The 17846-nt window shown below is 44.1% G+C and overlaps 1 protein-coding gene across 1 annotated transcript in view; it reads left to right on the plus strand.

Annotated features, from left to right (window-relative positions):
* unm_hu7910 (un-named hu7910) overlaps window positions 1-17846 on the plus strand; it is a 397894-nt gene that overhangs the window by 302783 nt on the left and 77265 nt on the right. The window contains 1 exon segment of the mRNA XM_070891910.1: window positions 815-965. Coding sequence (XP_070748011.1) covers window positions 815-965 — 151 coding nt within the window.

Below are 17846 nucleotides of genomic sequence, written 5' to 3' on the forward strand. Positions count from 1 at the left end.
TCTTCGATTTACAAACAATAGCGTCTTTCAGCGCAGATTTGTGAATGTGCGCTGGTTTTCTTAACTCACCAGAAGGATTCTCGGGAGTGGCCAGAGACACCGACCTAAGAGAAAAAAATGTTGGCCAAACTGCGAACAATTGAAAAAACCAGCGCAGACATGAGGGAACATTTAAAAAAAAAAACTGGCCTAGAAAAATCATCATCATCATCATCATAGGTGGTCCCTTGAAACATAAATAAGTCAGTTACACCAGTGCAGATTGCAGGGGGAAACTTTGAAAAAAATAAATACGCCAAAAAAAACGGGGAAAATTGAGCCCATGAATTGGTGAAAAATCATTCAAGAAGGAACCTCGCAATCAGTATAGTTACAAAGAGCCATGATTATGTTCAACATCTTTCAGTTATTTCTATGCTGTTTTATCAATTATCTGAAGCCATACCATTGTGGGAGCTGGAGAAGGCTGCATGTTGGTGAGGTGCCTGCTATAGGAGCAATCAATGAAGAGGGCAATCTTTTTAAAGAAAATCATATATGAAAATGGAACGGAAATACTGCTCAGAGATTGGCTTCTATGTACTTGACATTTATCCCTCACCTAATGGGGAATGAAAATCACAACGATTTTTCGAAGTATTTTTGGATGAAGATTTTATTCACAGGAAAATATTCGCACACTTAGTGAGTTTCTATCCAGCTGCTGAGAATTAACAACATAAAAGCATTCTGAAGCGTTGTTATTTTGTAATGGCGTTTGTATTAAACAGAACACTGTATTGTGCAGATATTAATACTTTATGGTTTCATCTAGTCAGAGGATGATTTGGCAGAGAAGATGCGAAGCAATGAGATACTTCAAAGAGCAGTCAATACCTATGGAGAAGTGGCTGACATGCCAAATCCAACTGCAGATTTGGTGAAGCTAGCAATTAAACGACAGGCAAACAGACAGCAGTTTTTAGGTGAGGAATGTATTTGTAAACTTTGTATAGCTTATTGAAAGTTATAATAACTGATTTGAATAGTACCTTAAATCATGAAGTTCAACTTTTTGACTTCCAAATTAAAAAGAAAGTCTAATTACGAGTCTGATTTTTCTATCTCCCCATGGTCAGTGCAGTAGGCCAAAACTGAGAGAATGAGAAGTAGGGAGGGTGAGAGAGTAACAAAGGAACAAAAGAAAGAGTCTAACTGGAAGTAGCATCTCGAATAAGCTAGTGAAATTTCTGGGATAATTACTGAGTTGCACAGGAGAGAGTTCAGATCTGTTTATGTATCTCATTGAGTAGATATGGAAATCTAGTAATGATGAAGTCATGCCTGCTACTGTTATTGGACAATGATATTTGCACTGGAGAAATAAAAATAGTCTAGACAATGCAAGAATCACATAATATACATGTAATATAAATACAGAATGATGGCGAGCTCAGGTTCATTTCAAGGACCGGGGCACCACAGTCCATCTCAATCCTTCAACACGCTGAGGATGCAGGAAAAGACCATGTAGGCTGATTATTTTGACCTTGGGAAGGGAGCAAGAAAGAACAATTAGGAGAAGCAACAGTAATATTTATTTTTTAAATGCAGTAGGGAGATAGATGCAAGAGAGTCAGATGGTAAACTCAAGACCAGAACTCTTAAGTCCAAGGGCCGCAGACTTGAAGGGATATGGCAGATCACTGTTTTAGCCATTCACCGCCAGATCTGGTTGGACCACATAAAGCACTATCAGGTCCTGCACTCTTCTACCAAAATCGCTCACTATTCCAAAATCATTCTGGAATGTAATGATCAACCCTGGCTTCTATTCTCCACAGCTAACTGCCTTTTAAACCCCTCTCCCCAGTCTCCACCCTCACCTCCGAAAATAAGTGTGAGGAGCTCATGGACGACTTTATCTCCAAGATTGAGACCATTCGTTCGGCCACCTCTGCCTCTTCCCTTCCTTCCCCACCAGTCCAAACTTCCTCGAAGCAAGCCCCCTGCTCCAACCCTGACCTCGCATCTTTCTCCAGTTTCTCTCCGATCTCCCCTCATGACCTTTTCAAGCTCATCCTGTTCTTGTGATTAACCTCCTGCTCCCTTTACCCTAGCCCCACCAAACTGCTGATTACCCAATTTCCTTTTCTGGCTCCCATGTTAACTGACATTGTTAATGGTTCGCTCGTCTCCGGTACTGACCCCTCTCCCTCAAATCTGCCGTCATCACCCCTCTCCTCAAAAATCCAACCCTTAACCCCCTCCGTCCTTGCAAACTACCGTCCCATCGCCAACCTCCCTTTCCTCTCCAAAGTCCTTTAACGTGTTGCCTCCCAAATCCGTGCCCATCATTCCCGCAATTCCATGTTTGAATCCCTCCAATCCAGTTTCCGCGCCTGCCACAGTAATAAAACGGCTCTCATCAAAGTCACAAATGACATCCTTTGTAAGTATGACAAAGGCAAACTATCCGTCCTCGTCCTTCTTGACTTGATTGCAGCCTTTGACACGGTTGACCACTCTATCCTTCTCCAACAGCTCTCCACCGTGGTCCAGTTGGGTAGGACTGCACTTGCCTGTTTCCATTCTTATCGACCTAATCATAGCCAGAAAATCACCTGCAACGGCTTCTCTTCCTGCCCCATATCGTTATCTCTGGTGTCCCCCAAGGATCTATCCTTGACCCCCTCCTATTTCTCATCTACATGTTGTCCCTTGGCAACATCATCCGGAAACACAGCATCAGTTTCCACATGTACACTGATGACACCCAACTCTACCTCACTACCACTTCTCTCGACTCCTCCACGGTCTCTAAATTGTCAGACTGCTTGTCCGACATCCAGTTCTGGATGAGCACAAATTTTCTCCAATTGAACATTGGGAAGACCAAAGCCATTATCTTCGGTACCCGCCAAAAACTCCATTCCATAGCCACTGACTCCATCCCACTCCCCAACTTCTGTCTGAGGCTGAACCAGACTGTTCGAAATCTTGGTTTCATATTTGACCCTGAAATTAGTTTTCGACCACATATGCGCAGCATAACTAAGACCGCCTATTTCCACCTTCATAACATCGCCCATCTCCGCTCTTGCCTCAGCTCGTCCGCGGCTGAAGCCTTTATCCATGCCTTTGTTACCTCTAGACTTGACTATTCCAACGCACTCCTGGCTGGCCTCCCACATTCTACCCTACGTAAACTAGAGGTGATCCAAAACTTGGCTGCCCGTGTCCTATCTCATACCAAGTCCCACTCACCCATCACCCCTGTGCTCGCTGATCTACATTGGCTTCCGGTTAAGCAATGCCTCGATTTCAAAATTCTCATCCTTATTTTCAAATTTCTCCATGGCCTCGCCCCTCCCTATCCCTGTAATCTCCTCCTGCCCCAGAACCCCTCGAGATCTGTGCTCCTCTAATTCTGCCCTCTTGAGCATCTATGTTTATAAGCACTCAACCTTGGTGGCCGTGCCTTCTGTTTCCTAGGCCCCAAGCTCTGTAACTCCCTTCCCAAACCTCTCCGCCTCTCTTACTCTCTTTCCTCCTTCAAGACGCTCCTTAACACATATCTCTTTGGCCAAGCTTTTGGTCACCTGTGCTAGTTTCTAGTTATGCGGCTCGGTGTCAAATTTTTAATCTCGTAATACTCCTATGAAACATCTTGGGACGTTTCACTATGTTGAAGGTGCTATATAAATACAAATTGTTGTTATCGAGGGATGGAAGAGGTGGAAAGGAGATTTCGCATAAATTGCAAGACAGTTTCAGTAAAACACCAAAAGGAGTAGCTGCTGGAGGGTCATTCAGACAATAGTTGACAGTTTTCAGTAAAGTTATATTTAGCAGCTATAAAAGCAGAAAGTGTGATTGGTAAAACCTTGCATGCTAGTTAGAATATCAGTCACTTCATTGACACAATATTATTTTTTTCAAATGCAGCCGAGAGAGAATTTAGAGGCAGGAGAACCAGACTGTTAGCTCAAGGCCAAAACTTTCAAGTTGATGAATAATTTTGGTGTTAGCAGTTTAAAATGTATGAGTGTTAGTGTAATAGTTGAAAATGCAAGAATGAGATATGAGATGAACTGAACCACATTTCCATGGAAAAGAAAAGCAGACTGGGAACAGAAAGATTGGAAGAGTAAAAATACCAGTTGGACCACAGAAATCTGAAAGATTTTCCCATTAAGCTGGTTTATAATGCCAAATAAATTGGATCTCTTTCTAGAATGCACTTTGTTGCAATGTATTCTGTAAGGCAGGTGCAAAACAGTGCTTAGAAAAACCCTCAGTAAGGAATTCAATCATGTAAAAAGGAAAGGAAAGGACTCACATTTATAGACTGTAATGCCTTTTACGGCCATGGGACATCCCAAAGTGCTTCAAAGCCAATTATGTAATTTTGAAGTGTCATCAGTATTGTAAGGTAGAGAAATGTGGCAGCTAATTTGTGCACAGCAAGGTCTCACAAACAGCCATGAGATAAATGACCTGATAATCTGTTTTAGAGATGGTTCAGGGATAAATATTGACTAGGGCACTATGGGGAATTCCCCTACTCCTCTTCAAATGGTGCCATAAGATCTTTCACCAAATTTTCCAGGCCCCAACCAGCGAGCTGCACACTGATTGGTGTCTACACCCATGGTCCAATTTCCAGCAAGCTTTGGCCTTCAGCTTTGGGTGCGCATTGCAGGCATGCTGTCCGTTGCGCACTGGTTTCCTAGCCCGCAATGACAGTCCAGCTAACTGCTACTAATATGTTTATTAAGACATTAAAGTATACAGCAGAAAAACTCCACAGATTAGACAGATTACAGTATTTCACTTAACTGTAAACCATCTGTTCCAAAATAATAAAAGCTCTCTCCAGCAACTTTGGACCAAGTGTTCGTAATGAAAAGCTTTACAGCATATGAATTCCCCAGAGTCCTTCATTTGCTTCTGACTCAAATAGCACAGCAAAATGGGAAAATTGCAGAACTACCTCTTCCTTTTGATGTCCAGGCTGACAATACAAGACAAGAGGATATGCTATACAATTAATCAGATCTGTTTCACCCAATATCACATCTTGCAGTGACTGTCCTGTCAATCAAGTCAGAGATTAAAAAATAAAATTTTATTTCAGCAGTACTGCGATCCAGGCATCAGGTCAAAAGTGAAAAGAGAACAATGTTTGGAACAGGGGAATGGGAAGGGATCTAGAGTCGACAACACAGAAATAAGCCATTCGACTCAACTTCTCTATGCCAGCGTATATGCTCCACACACACCTCCTCCCACCCCTCTAACCCTATCAGCATATCCTTATCCTTCCATTCCTTTCTCGTTCGTGTGTTTATTTCATCATCATAGGCAGTTCCTCGAATCGAGGATGACTTGCTTCCACGTCAAAAAGTTCACAGGTGTTTCAGTGAAGGACCTAAAATTCCAGGTTCCGAACTAAATTTTGAAGGGTGGATTTTTTTAACGTGTGGTGGCCGTTGCACACCAGCCACCACATGGGCTTGACAGAGTTAGGTCTTGGTCCAGTGGCAAGGATTAACCAAGACGACGGGAGACCAGTTCTGCTGCACAGACCTAGTGCACACACATATTGCAGTGTGGGCTGGCCCATGCTGACCCTGGGCCCTCGCCTCTTCTGGCCCCGAACTCATGCCTCTCCTGGGCCCCGATCACATCCCTCTACAATCTCTCACCATACTGCAGCCCTACTCACTGCTGCCTGCACTAGCTTCCCCTTAAATGGAGGTATGCTGTTGGCCTCGACTGCTACTCGTGGTAGTGAGTTCCATGTTCCTACCACTCTTTGGGTAAAGAAGTTTCTCCTGAATTTCCTATTGGAGTTAAGTGATTATCTTGTATTCATGTCTGTAGTTTTGGTACCCCCACAAGTGGAAATATTTTCTCTACGTCTGCCTTATCAAACCCTTTCATTAGTTTAAAGACCTCTATCAGGTCACCCCTCAGCCTTCTCTTTTCTGGAGAAAAGTGCCACAGCCTGTTCAGCCTTTCCTGATGAGCTTTATCCCCGCAGTTCTAGTATAATCCTTGTGAATCTTTTTTGCACCTTTGTCAATGCCTCTATATCCTTTATATAATATAGAGACCAGAATTGTGCACAATATCCAAGTGTGGTCTAACCATGGTTCTATACAAGTTTAACATAACTTCTCTATCAATTCTATCCTTTGAGAAATGAACCCCAGCTTGCTTTTTTATGGCCTTATTAACGTGCATTGCTACTTTATGATTTGTGTATCCTTACCCCTAAGTTCCTCTCCGACCCTTCCAGGCGATCACCCTGGCTGTATTTGATTCCCTGCAGTACTTACCATCATATCTGCGCCGGCCAACAAGAGGTCATCCAGTCTAATCCCAATTACCAGCTCTAGGTCCGTAATCCTGCAGGTTACGGCATTTTAAGTGTCCATCCAACCATCTTTTAAATACGGTGAGGGTTTCTGCATCCACCACTATTCCAGGCAGTGAGTTCCAGATCCCCACAACCCTCTGCGTAAAGAAGCCCTCCCTCAAATCCCCTCTAAACCTTCCACCAACCACCTTAAAACTATGCCCCCTCGTAATAGACCCCTCCACCAATGGAAATAGGCCCCTGCTATCCACGATATCCAGGCCCCTCAATATTTTGTACACCTCAATGAGGTCTCCTCTCAACCTCCTCTGTTCCAATGAGAACAAACCCAGTTTATCCAATCTGTCCTCATAACTAAGATTCTCCATTCCAGGCAGCATACTAGTAAATCTCCTCTGCACCCTCTCTAGTGCAATCACGTCCTTCCTATAATACGGCGACCAAAACTGCACTCAGTACTCCAGCTGTGGCCTAAGTATTATACAAATTAAGCATAACCTCCCTGTTCTTATATTCTATGCCTCGGCCAATAAAGGCAAGCATTCCATATGCCGCCTTAACCACCTTATCTACCTGGCCTGCTATTTTCAAGGATCTGTGGACAAGCACTCCAAGGTCACTTTGTTCATCTACACTATTAAGTGCCCTACCACTTAATGTGTATACCCTTTCCTTATTAGCCCTTCCAAAGTGCATTACCTCACACTTCTCTGAATTAAATTCCATTTGCCACTGCTCTGCCCACCTGACCAGTAAATTGATATCCTCCTGCAGCCTATGACTTTCTTCTTTATTATCAACCACACAGCCAATTTTAGTGTCATCTGCAAACTTCTTAGTCATGCTCCCTATATTCAAATCTAAATCGTTGATATATACCACAAAAAGCAAGGGACCCAGTACTGAGCCCTGCGGCACCCAACTGGAAACATCCTTCCAATCACAAAATCATCCATCAACCATTAACCTTTGATTCTTATCTCTAAGCCAATTTTGGATCCAACTTGCCACTTTGCCCTAGATCCCATGGGCTTTAACCTTCGTGACCAGTCTACCATGTGGGACCTTATCAAAAGCTTTGCTAAAGTTCGTATGCACTACCCTCATCGAACCTCTCGGTTACCTCCTCAAAAAATTCAATCAGGTTAGTCAAACACAATCTTCCCTTAACAAATCTGTGCTGACTGTCCCTAATTAATCTTTGCCTTTCCAAATGTAGATTTATCCTGTCTTTCAGGATTTTTTCCAATAAGTTTCCCACCACTGAGATTCGGCTGACAAGCCTGTAATTACTCGGCCTATCCCTTTCTCTTTCTTAAACAAGGGTACTACATTAGCAGTCCTCCAATCCTCTGGCACCATACCCAAATCCAAAGAGGAGTGGAAAATTATGGTCAAAGCCTCTGCTATTTCCTTTTACTTCGCTCAACAGCTTGGGATGCATTTCATCCGGGCCTGGGGACTTATCTACTTTCAAAGCTGCTAAACCCCTTAATACTTCCTCTCTCACTATGCTTATTTCATCCAGAATATCACACTCTTCCTCGATAGCAGTACCTGCGTTGCCCTTACCTTTGTGAAAACAGATGCCAAGTATTAAGAACCTTACCAACATCTTCCGCCTCCACACAAAGATTATCCTCATGGTCTCTAATAGGCCCAACCCTTTCTTTAGTTACACTCTTACTCTTAATATATTTATAGAACATCTTAGGGTTTTTCTTAATTTTACTAGCCAAGAATTTTTCATGCTCTCTCTTAGCATTCCTAATATCCTTTTAAATTTTGCCTCTTAACTTTCTATATTCCTCTAAAGATTCTATAGTATTTAGCCGTTGGTATATGATATAAGCGTCTCTTTTTTCTTTATCCTCCCCTGTAAGTCCCTAGACATCCAGGGAGCTCTAGAATTATTATTCCCACCCTTTTTCTTTAAGGGCACATGTTTGGCCTGAGTCTTCCGGATCTCCTCCTTGAATGCCTCCCACTGATTTACCCACAAGTAGCTGTTTCCAGTCCACTGTGGCCAAATCACTCCTTAACTTAGCAAAATTAGCTTTTCCCCAATTTGGGACTTTTATTCCAGGCTTCTCCTTGTCCTTATCCATGACTAACTTGAATCTGACTGAATTATAGTCACTGGCACCCAAGTGCTCTCCCACTAAAACCCCTCCACCTGCCCAGCTTCATTCCCCAAAGCTAAATCCAAAACTGCCCCCTCTCGTGTTGGGCTTGTTACGTACTGACTAAAAAAGGTCTCTTGAAAATCCAGATAAATTACAATACCATTGCATTACCATTGTCAACTCTCTCTGTTACCTCTTCAAAAAAATTAAATAAAGTAGGTCAAGCAAGACTTTCCCTTTTGAAATCCATGCTGACTATTCATTATTATATTTTTGGTTTCTGGATGTTCTGTATTCTCCTTAGGTAGGGATTCCATTATTTTTCCTACCACCGTTAAGCTGACTGGTCTATAATTCCCTCGATATGTTCGATCCCCTTTCTTAAATATAGTTATTACATTAGCTATCCGCCAGTCCTCTGGCACTACACCTTTAGAGCACATCCACTGCACTGTGGGGCAAATGACTGCTGTGCCATCTCATGCAAAGTGTAGAAATGCAGTGGTCATAGGGGATTAGATAGTCGGGGATAGACTGGCATTTCTGCAACCGCCGATGTGAGTCCCGCATGGTGTGTTGCCTTCCTGGTGCCAGGGTAAAGGACATCACTGAGCGGGTACAGAACATGTTATGGGGGGAAAGGGAAACAGCCAGAAGTTGTGGTCCATGTGGGAACTAATGACCTAGGAAGGAAAAGCATTGATGTCCTGCAGTCAGAGTTTCAGGAGCTCGGGAGGAAGTTAAAAAGCAGGACCTCAAAGGTAATCTCTGGATTACTCCCGGTGCTATGCGCTGGTGAGTATAGGAATAGTCGGATAAAACAGGTTAATGTGTGGCTGGAGAAATGGTGCCGGAAGGAGAGCTTCAGATTCCTGGGGCATTGGGACCAGTTCTGGGGCAGGAGGGACCTGTTCAAGGTGAATAGGTTGCACGTCAACAGAGCTGGAGCCAATGTCCTCGCAGGAAGGTAAACTAATTCTGTGCGGAAGGATTTAAACAAATTTGCAACGGTATGAACAATAGGATGAAACATTCAAGACAAGAAATAAGGTGCATAAAGGACTGGGAGAGGCAAATAGCACTAGAGTAAAGAATTGTTCAGAAATAGGAGGGATCAGACAGGGGCGAACGTAAGGCAGTCTAAGATGGGTTTGGAGTGCATGTACGTAGGTAAGTAAGGTTGCTGAGCTGCAGGCACAAGTTATCACATGGGACTATGATATCGTGGCAACAACAGAGACCTGGCTCAAAGAAAGGAAGAGTTGGGACCTTAATATTCCTGACAACAAGGTATTCAAGAAAGATGGGGATGGGTAAAAAGGAGGAGGGGTGGCAGTATTGATCAAAGAAACTGTTATAGCACTGGAGAGGGATGAAGTTGACGGGTCAAAGACAGAATCTATTTGGTTAGAATTAAGGAACAATAGAGGAGCTATTACACTACTTACTGAGTATATACCATAGGCCACCAAATAGTGGGTAAGAGATAGAGGAGCCAATGTGCAGGCATTACAAAAAGATGCAGCTCCTACAGAGTAGTGATATTGGGGGACTTCAATTATACTATTATAGACTGGGATATTAATAGTGTAAAGGGCAAAGAAGGGGAGGTATTCCTGAAATTTGTAAGAGAACTTTCCCGATCTGTGTGTTTCCAGCCCAATGAGGAAGGAGATAGTGCTGGATCTAGTTCTGGGCAATGAACTGGGGCAAATGGAGCATGTTTCAGTGGGAGAGCATTTGGGGAATCATGATATCATTAGGTTTAAGATAGTTATGGGAAAAGACATGGGTCAATCAAGCCTAAAAATATTTACTGGTGGAGTGAGTTGAAAAGGGATTGAAATCAAAAATTGGTGAGCAAAACAGTAATTGAACAAATGGGAGGCCTTCATCGAATCATAGAATGGTTACAACACGGAAGAAGGCCATTCGGGCCCGTCGAGCTCATGCCAGGTCTCTGCAAGAGCGCTTCAGCTAGTCCCTTTCCCCGTCGCTGTGCAAATTTTTTTCTTTCAGGTACTTATCCAACCCCCTTTTGAAAGTAGTGATTGAGTCCACCTCCACCACCCCTTCAGGCTGTGCATTCCAGATCCTAACCACTCGCTGTGTAAAAAGGATTTTTCTTATGTCGCCTTTGGTTCTTTTGCCAATCACCATAAATCTGTGTCCTCTATTTCTCGATACTTTTGCCAATGGGAACAGTTTCTCTCTATCTACTCTGTCCAGACCCCTCAAGATTTTGAACACCTCTATCAAATCTCTTCTCAATCTTCTCTGTTCTGAGGAGAACACCCCCAGCTTCTCCAGTCTATCCACGTAACTGAAGTCCTTCATCCCTGGAATCATTCTCCGAAATCTTTTCTGCACCCTCTCTAAGGCCTTCACATCCATCCTAAAGTGTGGAACCCAGAATTGGACACAATATTCCGATTGAGGCCAAACCAGTCTTTTATGCAGGTTCAACATCATTTCCATGCTTTTGTACTCTATACCTCTATTCATGAAGCCTCTATTCATGAAGCCCAGTATCCTGTCAGCTTTTTTAACTGTTTTCTGCCACCTTCAATTATTCGTGCACATATACCCCTAGGTCTCTCTGTTCATGCACCCCCTTTATGATTGTACCCTTTAGTGATATTAGCTCAGAAGATCAAGATGTAGAATCAGTTTGGGTGGAGATAAGAAATAATATGGGAAAGAAATCACTGGTGGGCATGGTTTACAGGCCCCCAAACAGTAGCCACTCTGTAGCACAGAGTATAAATCAAGAAATAATGGAGGCTTGTAAGAAAAGTACAGCAATAATCATGGGCGATTTTAATCTTCATATTGATCGGACAAATCAAATTGGCAAAGGTAGCCTGGAGGAAGAGTTCATAGAGTGTATGCAGGATGCTGTTTTGTAACAATACATTGTGGAACCAACCGGGGAGCAGACTATTTTAGATCTGGTAATGTGTAACGAGTCTGGATTAATTAATGATCTAGTAGTGAAAGATCCTCTTGGGACGAGTGATCATAACATGGTAGAATTTCAAATTCAGTTTGATGGTGAGAAAGCTAGGTCTCAAATAAAGGTAATTTAAAAGGCATGAAGGCAGAGTGGTTAAAGTCGACTGCGAAAATATATTAAGACTGTAGGAAAGCAGTGGCAAATATTTAAGGAGATATTTCATAACTCTCAGCAAAGATTTATTCCAGTGAGAAAAAAAGACGCTCAGAGAAGGATGAACCATCCCTGGCTAACTAAGGAAATAAAGGATGGTATCAAATTAAAAACAAAGGCATACAATGTTGAGAAGGCCAGAGGATTAGGACATTTTTAGAAATCAACAAAGGGTGACTAAAAAAATGATAAAGACAGAGAAGATAGCTTATGAGCTGGCAAGAAATATAAAAACAGAGAGTAAGAGCTTCTACAGGTGTATAAAAAGGAAGCGAGTAGCTAAAGTAAATGTTGGTCCCTTAAAGGATGAGACTGGAGACTAACAATGGGAAACGGAGAAATGGCAAAGACTTTGAACAAATATTTTGTATCGGTCTTCACGGTAGAGAACACTTAAAACATCCCAATAATTGATAATCAAGGAGCTATTGATTGGGGGTGGGGGGGGCACTTAAAACAATCACTATCACTAGAGATAAAGTACTAGGCAAACGAATGGAACTAAAGATGGGCAAGTTCCTTGGACCTGATCGCCTGCATCCTAGGGTCTTAAGAGGTGGCTGCAGAGATAGTGGATGTATTGGTTGTAATTTACCAAAATTAAGTGAATTCTGGAGAGGTCCCAGGGGACTGGAAAACCACAAATGTAACGCCCCTATTTAAGAAAGGAGAGAGACAGAAAGCAGGAAACTATAGATCAGTTAGCCTAACATCTACCATTGGGAAAATGCTTGAGTCCATCATTAAGGAAGTAGTAACAGGACAGTTAGAAAATCATAATACAGTCAAACAGAGTCAACATAGTTTTTTGAAAGGGAAATCATTTTTGAGGATGTAACAAGCAGAGTGGATAAAGGACAACCAGTTGATGTCGTGTATTTGGATTTCCAGAAAGCATTCAATAAGGTGCCACACAAAAGGTTACTGCACAAGATAAGAGCTCACGGGGTTGGGAGTAATATATTAGCGTGGATAGAGGATTGGCTAACTAACAGAAAACAAAGAGTCGGGATAAATGGGTCATTTTCAGGTTGGCAAACTGTAACTAGTAGAGTGCCACAGGGATCAGTGTTGGGGTCTCAACTATTTACAATTTATATTAACGACTTGGATGAAAGGACCAAGTGTAATGTAGCCAAATTTGCTGCTGATACGAAGATAGGTGAGAATGCAAGTTGTGAGGAGGACACAAAGAATCTACAAAGGGATATAGATAGGCTCAGTGAAGGCCAACAATTTGGCAGATGGGACTACAGTGTGGGAAAATGTGAGGTTATCCACTTTGGTAGGAAAAACAAAAACACAAATTATTATTTAAATGGGGAGCAATTACAAAGTGCTGCAGTACAGAGGGGTCCTCATACATGAAATGCAAAAAGATAGTATGCAGATACAGCAAGTATCAGGGAGGCAAATGGAATGTTGGCCTTTATTGCGGGGGGCTGGAGTATAAAAGTAGGAAAGTCCTCCAACTGTACAGGGCGTTGGTCTCTGTATTTAAGGAGGAATATACTTACATTGCAGGCAGTTCAGAGAAGGTTCACGAGGTTGATTCCTGAGATGAAGAGGTAGTCATATGAAGAAAGGTTGAGCAGGTTGGGCCTATACTCATTGGAGTTTAGGAGAATGAGAGGTGATCTTATTGAAACACATAAGATTCTGAGGAGGCTTGACAGGGTAGATGCAGAGAGGATGTTTCCCCTCATGGGGGAATCTAGAACTAGAGGGCGTAGTTTCAGAATAAGGGGTCGCCCATTTAAAACCAAAATGAGAAGGAATTTCTTCTCTCATGGGCTGTGAATCTTTGGAATTCTCTACCCCAGAGAGCTGTGGAGGCTCGGTCATTGAATGTATTTAAAGTGGAGATAGACAGATTTTTGAATGATAGGGGAGTCAAGGGTTATGGGGAGCGGGCGGGGAAGTGGAGTTGAGGCCAGGATCAGATCAGCCATGATCTTATTGAGGTTCGAGGTGCCAAATGGCCTACTCCTGCTCCTATTTCTTATGTTCTTTATATTTCCTCTCCTCATTCTTTCTTTCTCTCTACCAAAATGTATCACTTTTCTGCGTAAAATTTCATCTGCCACATGTCCGCCCATTCCACCAGCCTGTCTGTGTCCTCTTGAAGAGGAGATGGTTCGGGTACAGAATAGACATATTCCCATGAAAGGAAGGACATCAAAAGGTAGGAGCTTCCTGGGTGACTAAAGGTCAAAATGGGACAGAAAAAGGAGGCTGATGACAATTGTAAGGTTCATAATACAGTAGTCATCATTATCATCATCATCATAGGCAGTCCCTCGGAATCGAGGAAGACTTGCTTCCGCTCCTGAAGTGAGTTCTTTGGTGGCTGAACAATCCAATACAAGAGCCACAGATTCTGTCACAGGTGGGACAGATAGTCGTTGAGGGAAGGGGTGAGTGGGACTGGTTTGCCGCATGCTATTTCCGCTGCCTGTGCTTGATTTCTGTACGCTCTCGGCGTTGAGACTCGGAAGTGCTCAGCGCCCTCCTGGATGCACTTTCTCCACTTAGGGCGGTCTTTGGCCAGGGACTCCCAGGTGTCAGTGGGGATGTCACACTTTATCAGGGAGGCTTTAAGTGTGTCCTTGTAACATTTACGCTGCCCACCTTTGGCTCGTTTGCCGTGAAGGAGCTCCGCATAGAGCACTTGCTTTGGGAGTCTCTTGTCTGGCGTGCGAACTATGTGGCTTGCCCAGCGGAGTGTGGTCGGTGCTTCAATGCTGGACGAGGATGCTGATGTTGGTGCGACTGTCCTCCCAGGGGATTTGTAGGATCTTGCGGAACCAAGCTGAATGTGGAAAGTACCGAGGAGATCTAAAAATGGGAATGAGGCAAAAAGAGAGAAAATGAGAATAATTAGCAGCTAACATAAAAGGGGACTCAAAAGGTTTTCTAAACAGACAAATAGTAAAAGGAAGGGTGGACTGATTAGGGACCAAAAGGAGATAGTCTTATGTAGGCAGAGAGCATGGCTGAGATGCTAAATGGGTACTTTGCATCTGTCGTCACTGGAGAAGAGGATGCTGCCAATGTAGCAATAATGAATGCTCCATCTCACGCTCAACAAACTCACCGCCGGAGTGGAACTAAACTATAGAACCAGTGGGAACTTGTTCAACTTTCGTCGCCTCCAGACGAGATCCAAGACCGTCCCATCCTCTGTCGTCGAGCTACAGTACGCGGACAACGCTTGCATCTGCGCACATTGAGGCTGAACTCCAAGCCATCGTCAACATCTTCACTGAAGTGTGCGAAAGCCTGGGCCTTCCACTAAACATCCGTAAGACAAAGGTCCTCCACCAACCTGACCCCGCCACACAGCACTGCCGCCCAGTCATCAAGATCCACGGCGTGGCTTTGGACAACGTGGACTACTTTCCATACCTCGGGAGCCTACTATCAGCAAGAGCAGACATCGACGACGAGGTCCAACACCGCCTCCAGTGCCCCAGCGCAGCCTCCGGTCACCTGAAGAAGAGAGTGTTCGAAGATCAGGCCCTCAAATCTGGCACCAAGCTTATGGTCTACAGGGCTGTACTGATACCCGCCCTCCTGTATGGCACAGAACCGTGGACCATATACAGCAGAAATTGCTGCAGAAATACCACCAACGATGTCTCCGCAAGATCCTGCGAATTCCCTGGGAGGATAGACGCACCAACGTCACTGTTCTCGACCAGGCCAACGACCCCAGCATCCAAGCACTGACCACACTCAACCAATTCCTTTGGGTGGGCCACATTGTCCACATGCCCGACACGAGACTGCCAAAGCAAGCGCTCTACTCGGAACTCCTACACGGCAAGCAAGCCCCAGGTGGGCAGAGAAAACATTTCAAGGACACCCTCAAAGCCTCCTTGATAGTGAAACATCCCCACCGACACCTGGGAACCCTGGCCAAAGACCGCCCTAAGTGGAGGAAGTGCATCTGGGAGGGCACTGAGCAACTCTCATCTCGTCGCCGAAAGCATTCAGAAAACAAGCGCAGGCAGCGGAAGGAGCGTGCGGCAAACCAGACTCCCCACCCACCCTTTTCTTCAACGACTGTCTGTCCCACCTGTGACAGAGATTAATTCCTGTATTGGACAATACAATCACTTGAGAACTCACTTTTAGAGTGGAAGTATTCGAGTGATTTCGAGGGACTGCCTATGATATGATGATGAAAGGGAGAGGCAGAAGCGATGTTAGATAGGATGAAAATAGGTAAAGAAGAGTTACTTAAAAGCTTGCTCCGCTATTACTCCAAATTAAAGATGTTGCTATGGAAACCAGCATGGATCCTAGCTCTACCTGCCTTTTCGTGGGATTCCCTTCCTCGACTTCTCTGTCTCTCCATCTCTGGGGATTGGCTTTCGACCAGTATCCACTATAAGCCCACTGACCCCCACCCCCCAGCTACCTGGACTACACTTCCTCCCACCCCGCTAATTGTAAAGACAGTTCCTCCATCACCGTCGCATTTGCTCTGACGACGCCACCTTTCACACTAGTGCCTCTGACATGTCTTCCTTTTTCCTCAAGAGGATTCCCCTTCACCGTAGTTAACCTGGTCCTCGACTGTGTCCATTTTATTTCCCGCAACTCTGCTCTTACCCCTTCCCCTCCCTCTCAGAACCATGACAGGGTTCCCTTTGTCCTCACCTTTCACTCCACCAGCCTCCACATTCAACGGATCAGCCGCCGCCATTTCCGCCACCTCCAGAGTGATCTCACCACCAATCACATTTTCCCCACCACTCTCAGCATTCCGAAGGGACTGCTCCCTCCGTGACACCCTGGTCCATTCCGCAATCACCCCCAGCACCCTCTCCACTTCCCACGGCACCTTTCTGTGCAAGCGTAGGAGATGCAACACCTGCCCTTTTACCTCCTCCCTTCCCACTATCCAGGGCCGCAAATACTCCTTCCAGGTGAAACAGCGATTTACTTGTACTTCTTTCAATTTAATATACTGTATTCGCTGCTCACTATGTCATCTCCTCTGCAGACCAAGCGTAGATTGGGTGACCGCTTTGCGGAGCACCTCCATTCAGTCCACAAGTGTGACCCCGAGCTTCCAGTCACCTGTCACTTTAATTCTCCACTGCGTTCCCACTCTGACCTCTCTGTCCTCGGTCTCCTACACTGCAAAGCTCAATGCAAGCTCGAACAGCACCTCATCTTTCATTTATGCACTTTACAGCATTCTGGGCTCAACATCAAGTTCAAAAATTTCAGAGCGTAGCTGTGGCCAATCTTTGGCTCCCTTTTTCCTCCCCCTACCTGCCCAGAGCCTGTTTCTTTTTTTTCTCCTTGTCTCTAATGGCAGTTGGTCATTATCCCACCATTCACGCCCTATCTTGACTAATGTTTTTCTAACTCCTGGCATTACAATTTGAATGTGGGCCATCATCCCTTTTATCTCTCTAATCTCTCCTGTCTTCCAACCTATCACAGACCTTCCCTTTTGTTCTTTCTTCCCCTCCCCCTTTCTGTGCTCGTTAAAAATCCGTACTTTCCGAACACACTCTAGTTCTGACGAAGGGTCATCAACCCAAACGTTAACTCTGCTTCCTCTCCACGGATGCTGTCTGACCCGCTGAGATTTCCAGCATTTTCTGTTTTTATTCTAGATTCCAGCATCCGCAGTATTTTGCTTTTGTATTACTTAAAAGGTTGGCAGTCCTCAAAGCAGAGAAGTCACCCGGTCTGGATAGGTTGCATCATAGATTACTATGGGGAAGTAAGGATGGAAATTGCAGAGGCTCCTGGCCACAATCTTCTAATCCTCCTTGGATATTGGGGTTGTGCCAGAGACTGGAGGATTGCAAATGTTGCACCCCTATTTAAAAACGGGAGGAGGGATAAACCCAGCAACTATAGGCCAGTCAGCCTAACGTCAATGGTGTGGAAGTAACCTGGAACAAAATGAATTGACATTTGGCTATGTATGGGCTAATAAATGAAAGTCAGCATGGAATTGTAAAAGGCAAATCATGTTTGAGTAACTTGATCGAGTTCTTTGATGGAGTAAGAGAGAGGGTAGTGCGATTGATATTGTTTGAATCACTAGGGTTGTTCTTGGAGCAGAGAAGATTAACAGGAGATTTAATAGAGGTATTCAAAGTCATGATAGAGTAAATAACAAGAACAACTTATATTTATAGCATCTTTGTCG

Source organism: Pristiophorus japonicus, chromosome 1, assembly GCF_044704955.1.
Source record: "Pristiophorus japonicus isolate sPriJap1 chromosome 1, sPriJap1.hap1, whole genome shotgun sequence".
Taxonomy (NCBI): Eukaryota; Metazoa; Chordata; class Chondrichthyes; family Pristiophoridae; genus Pristiophorus; species Pristiophorus japonicus.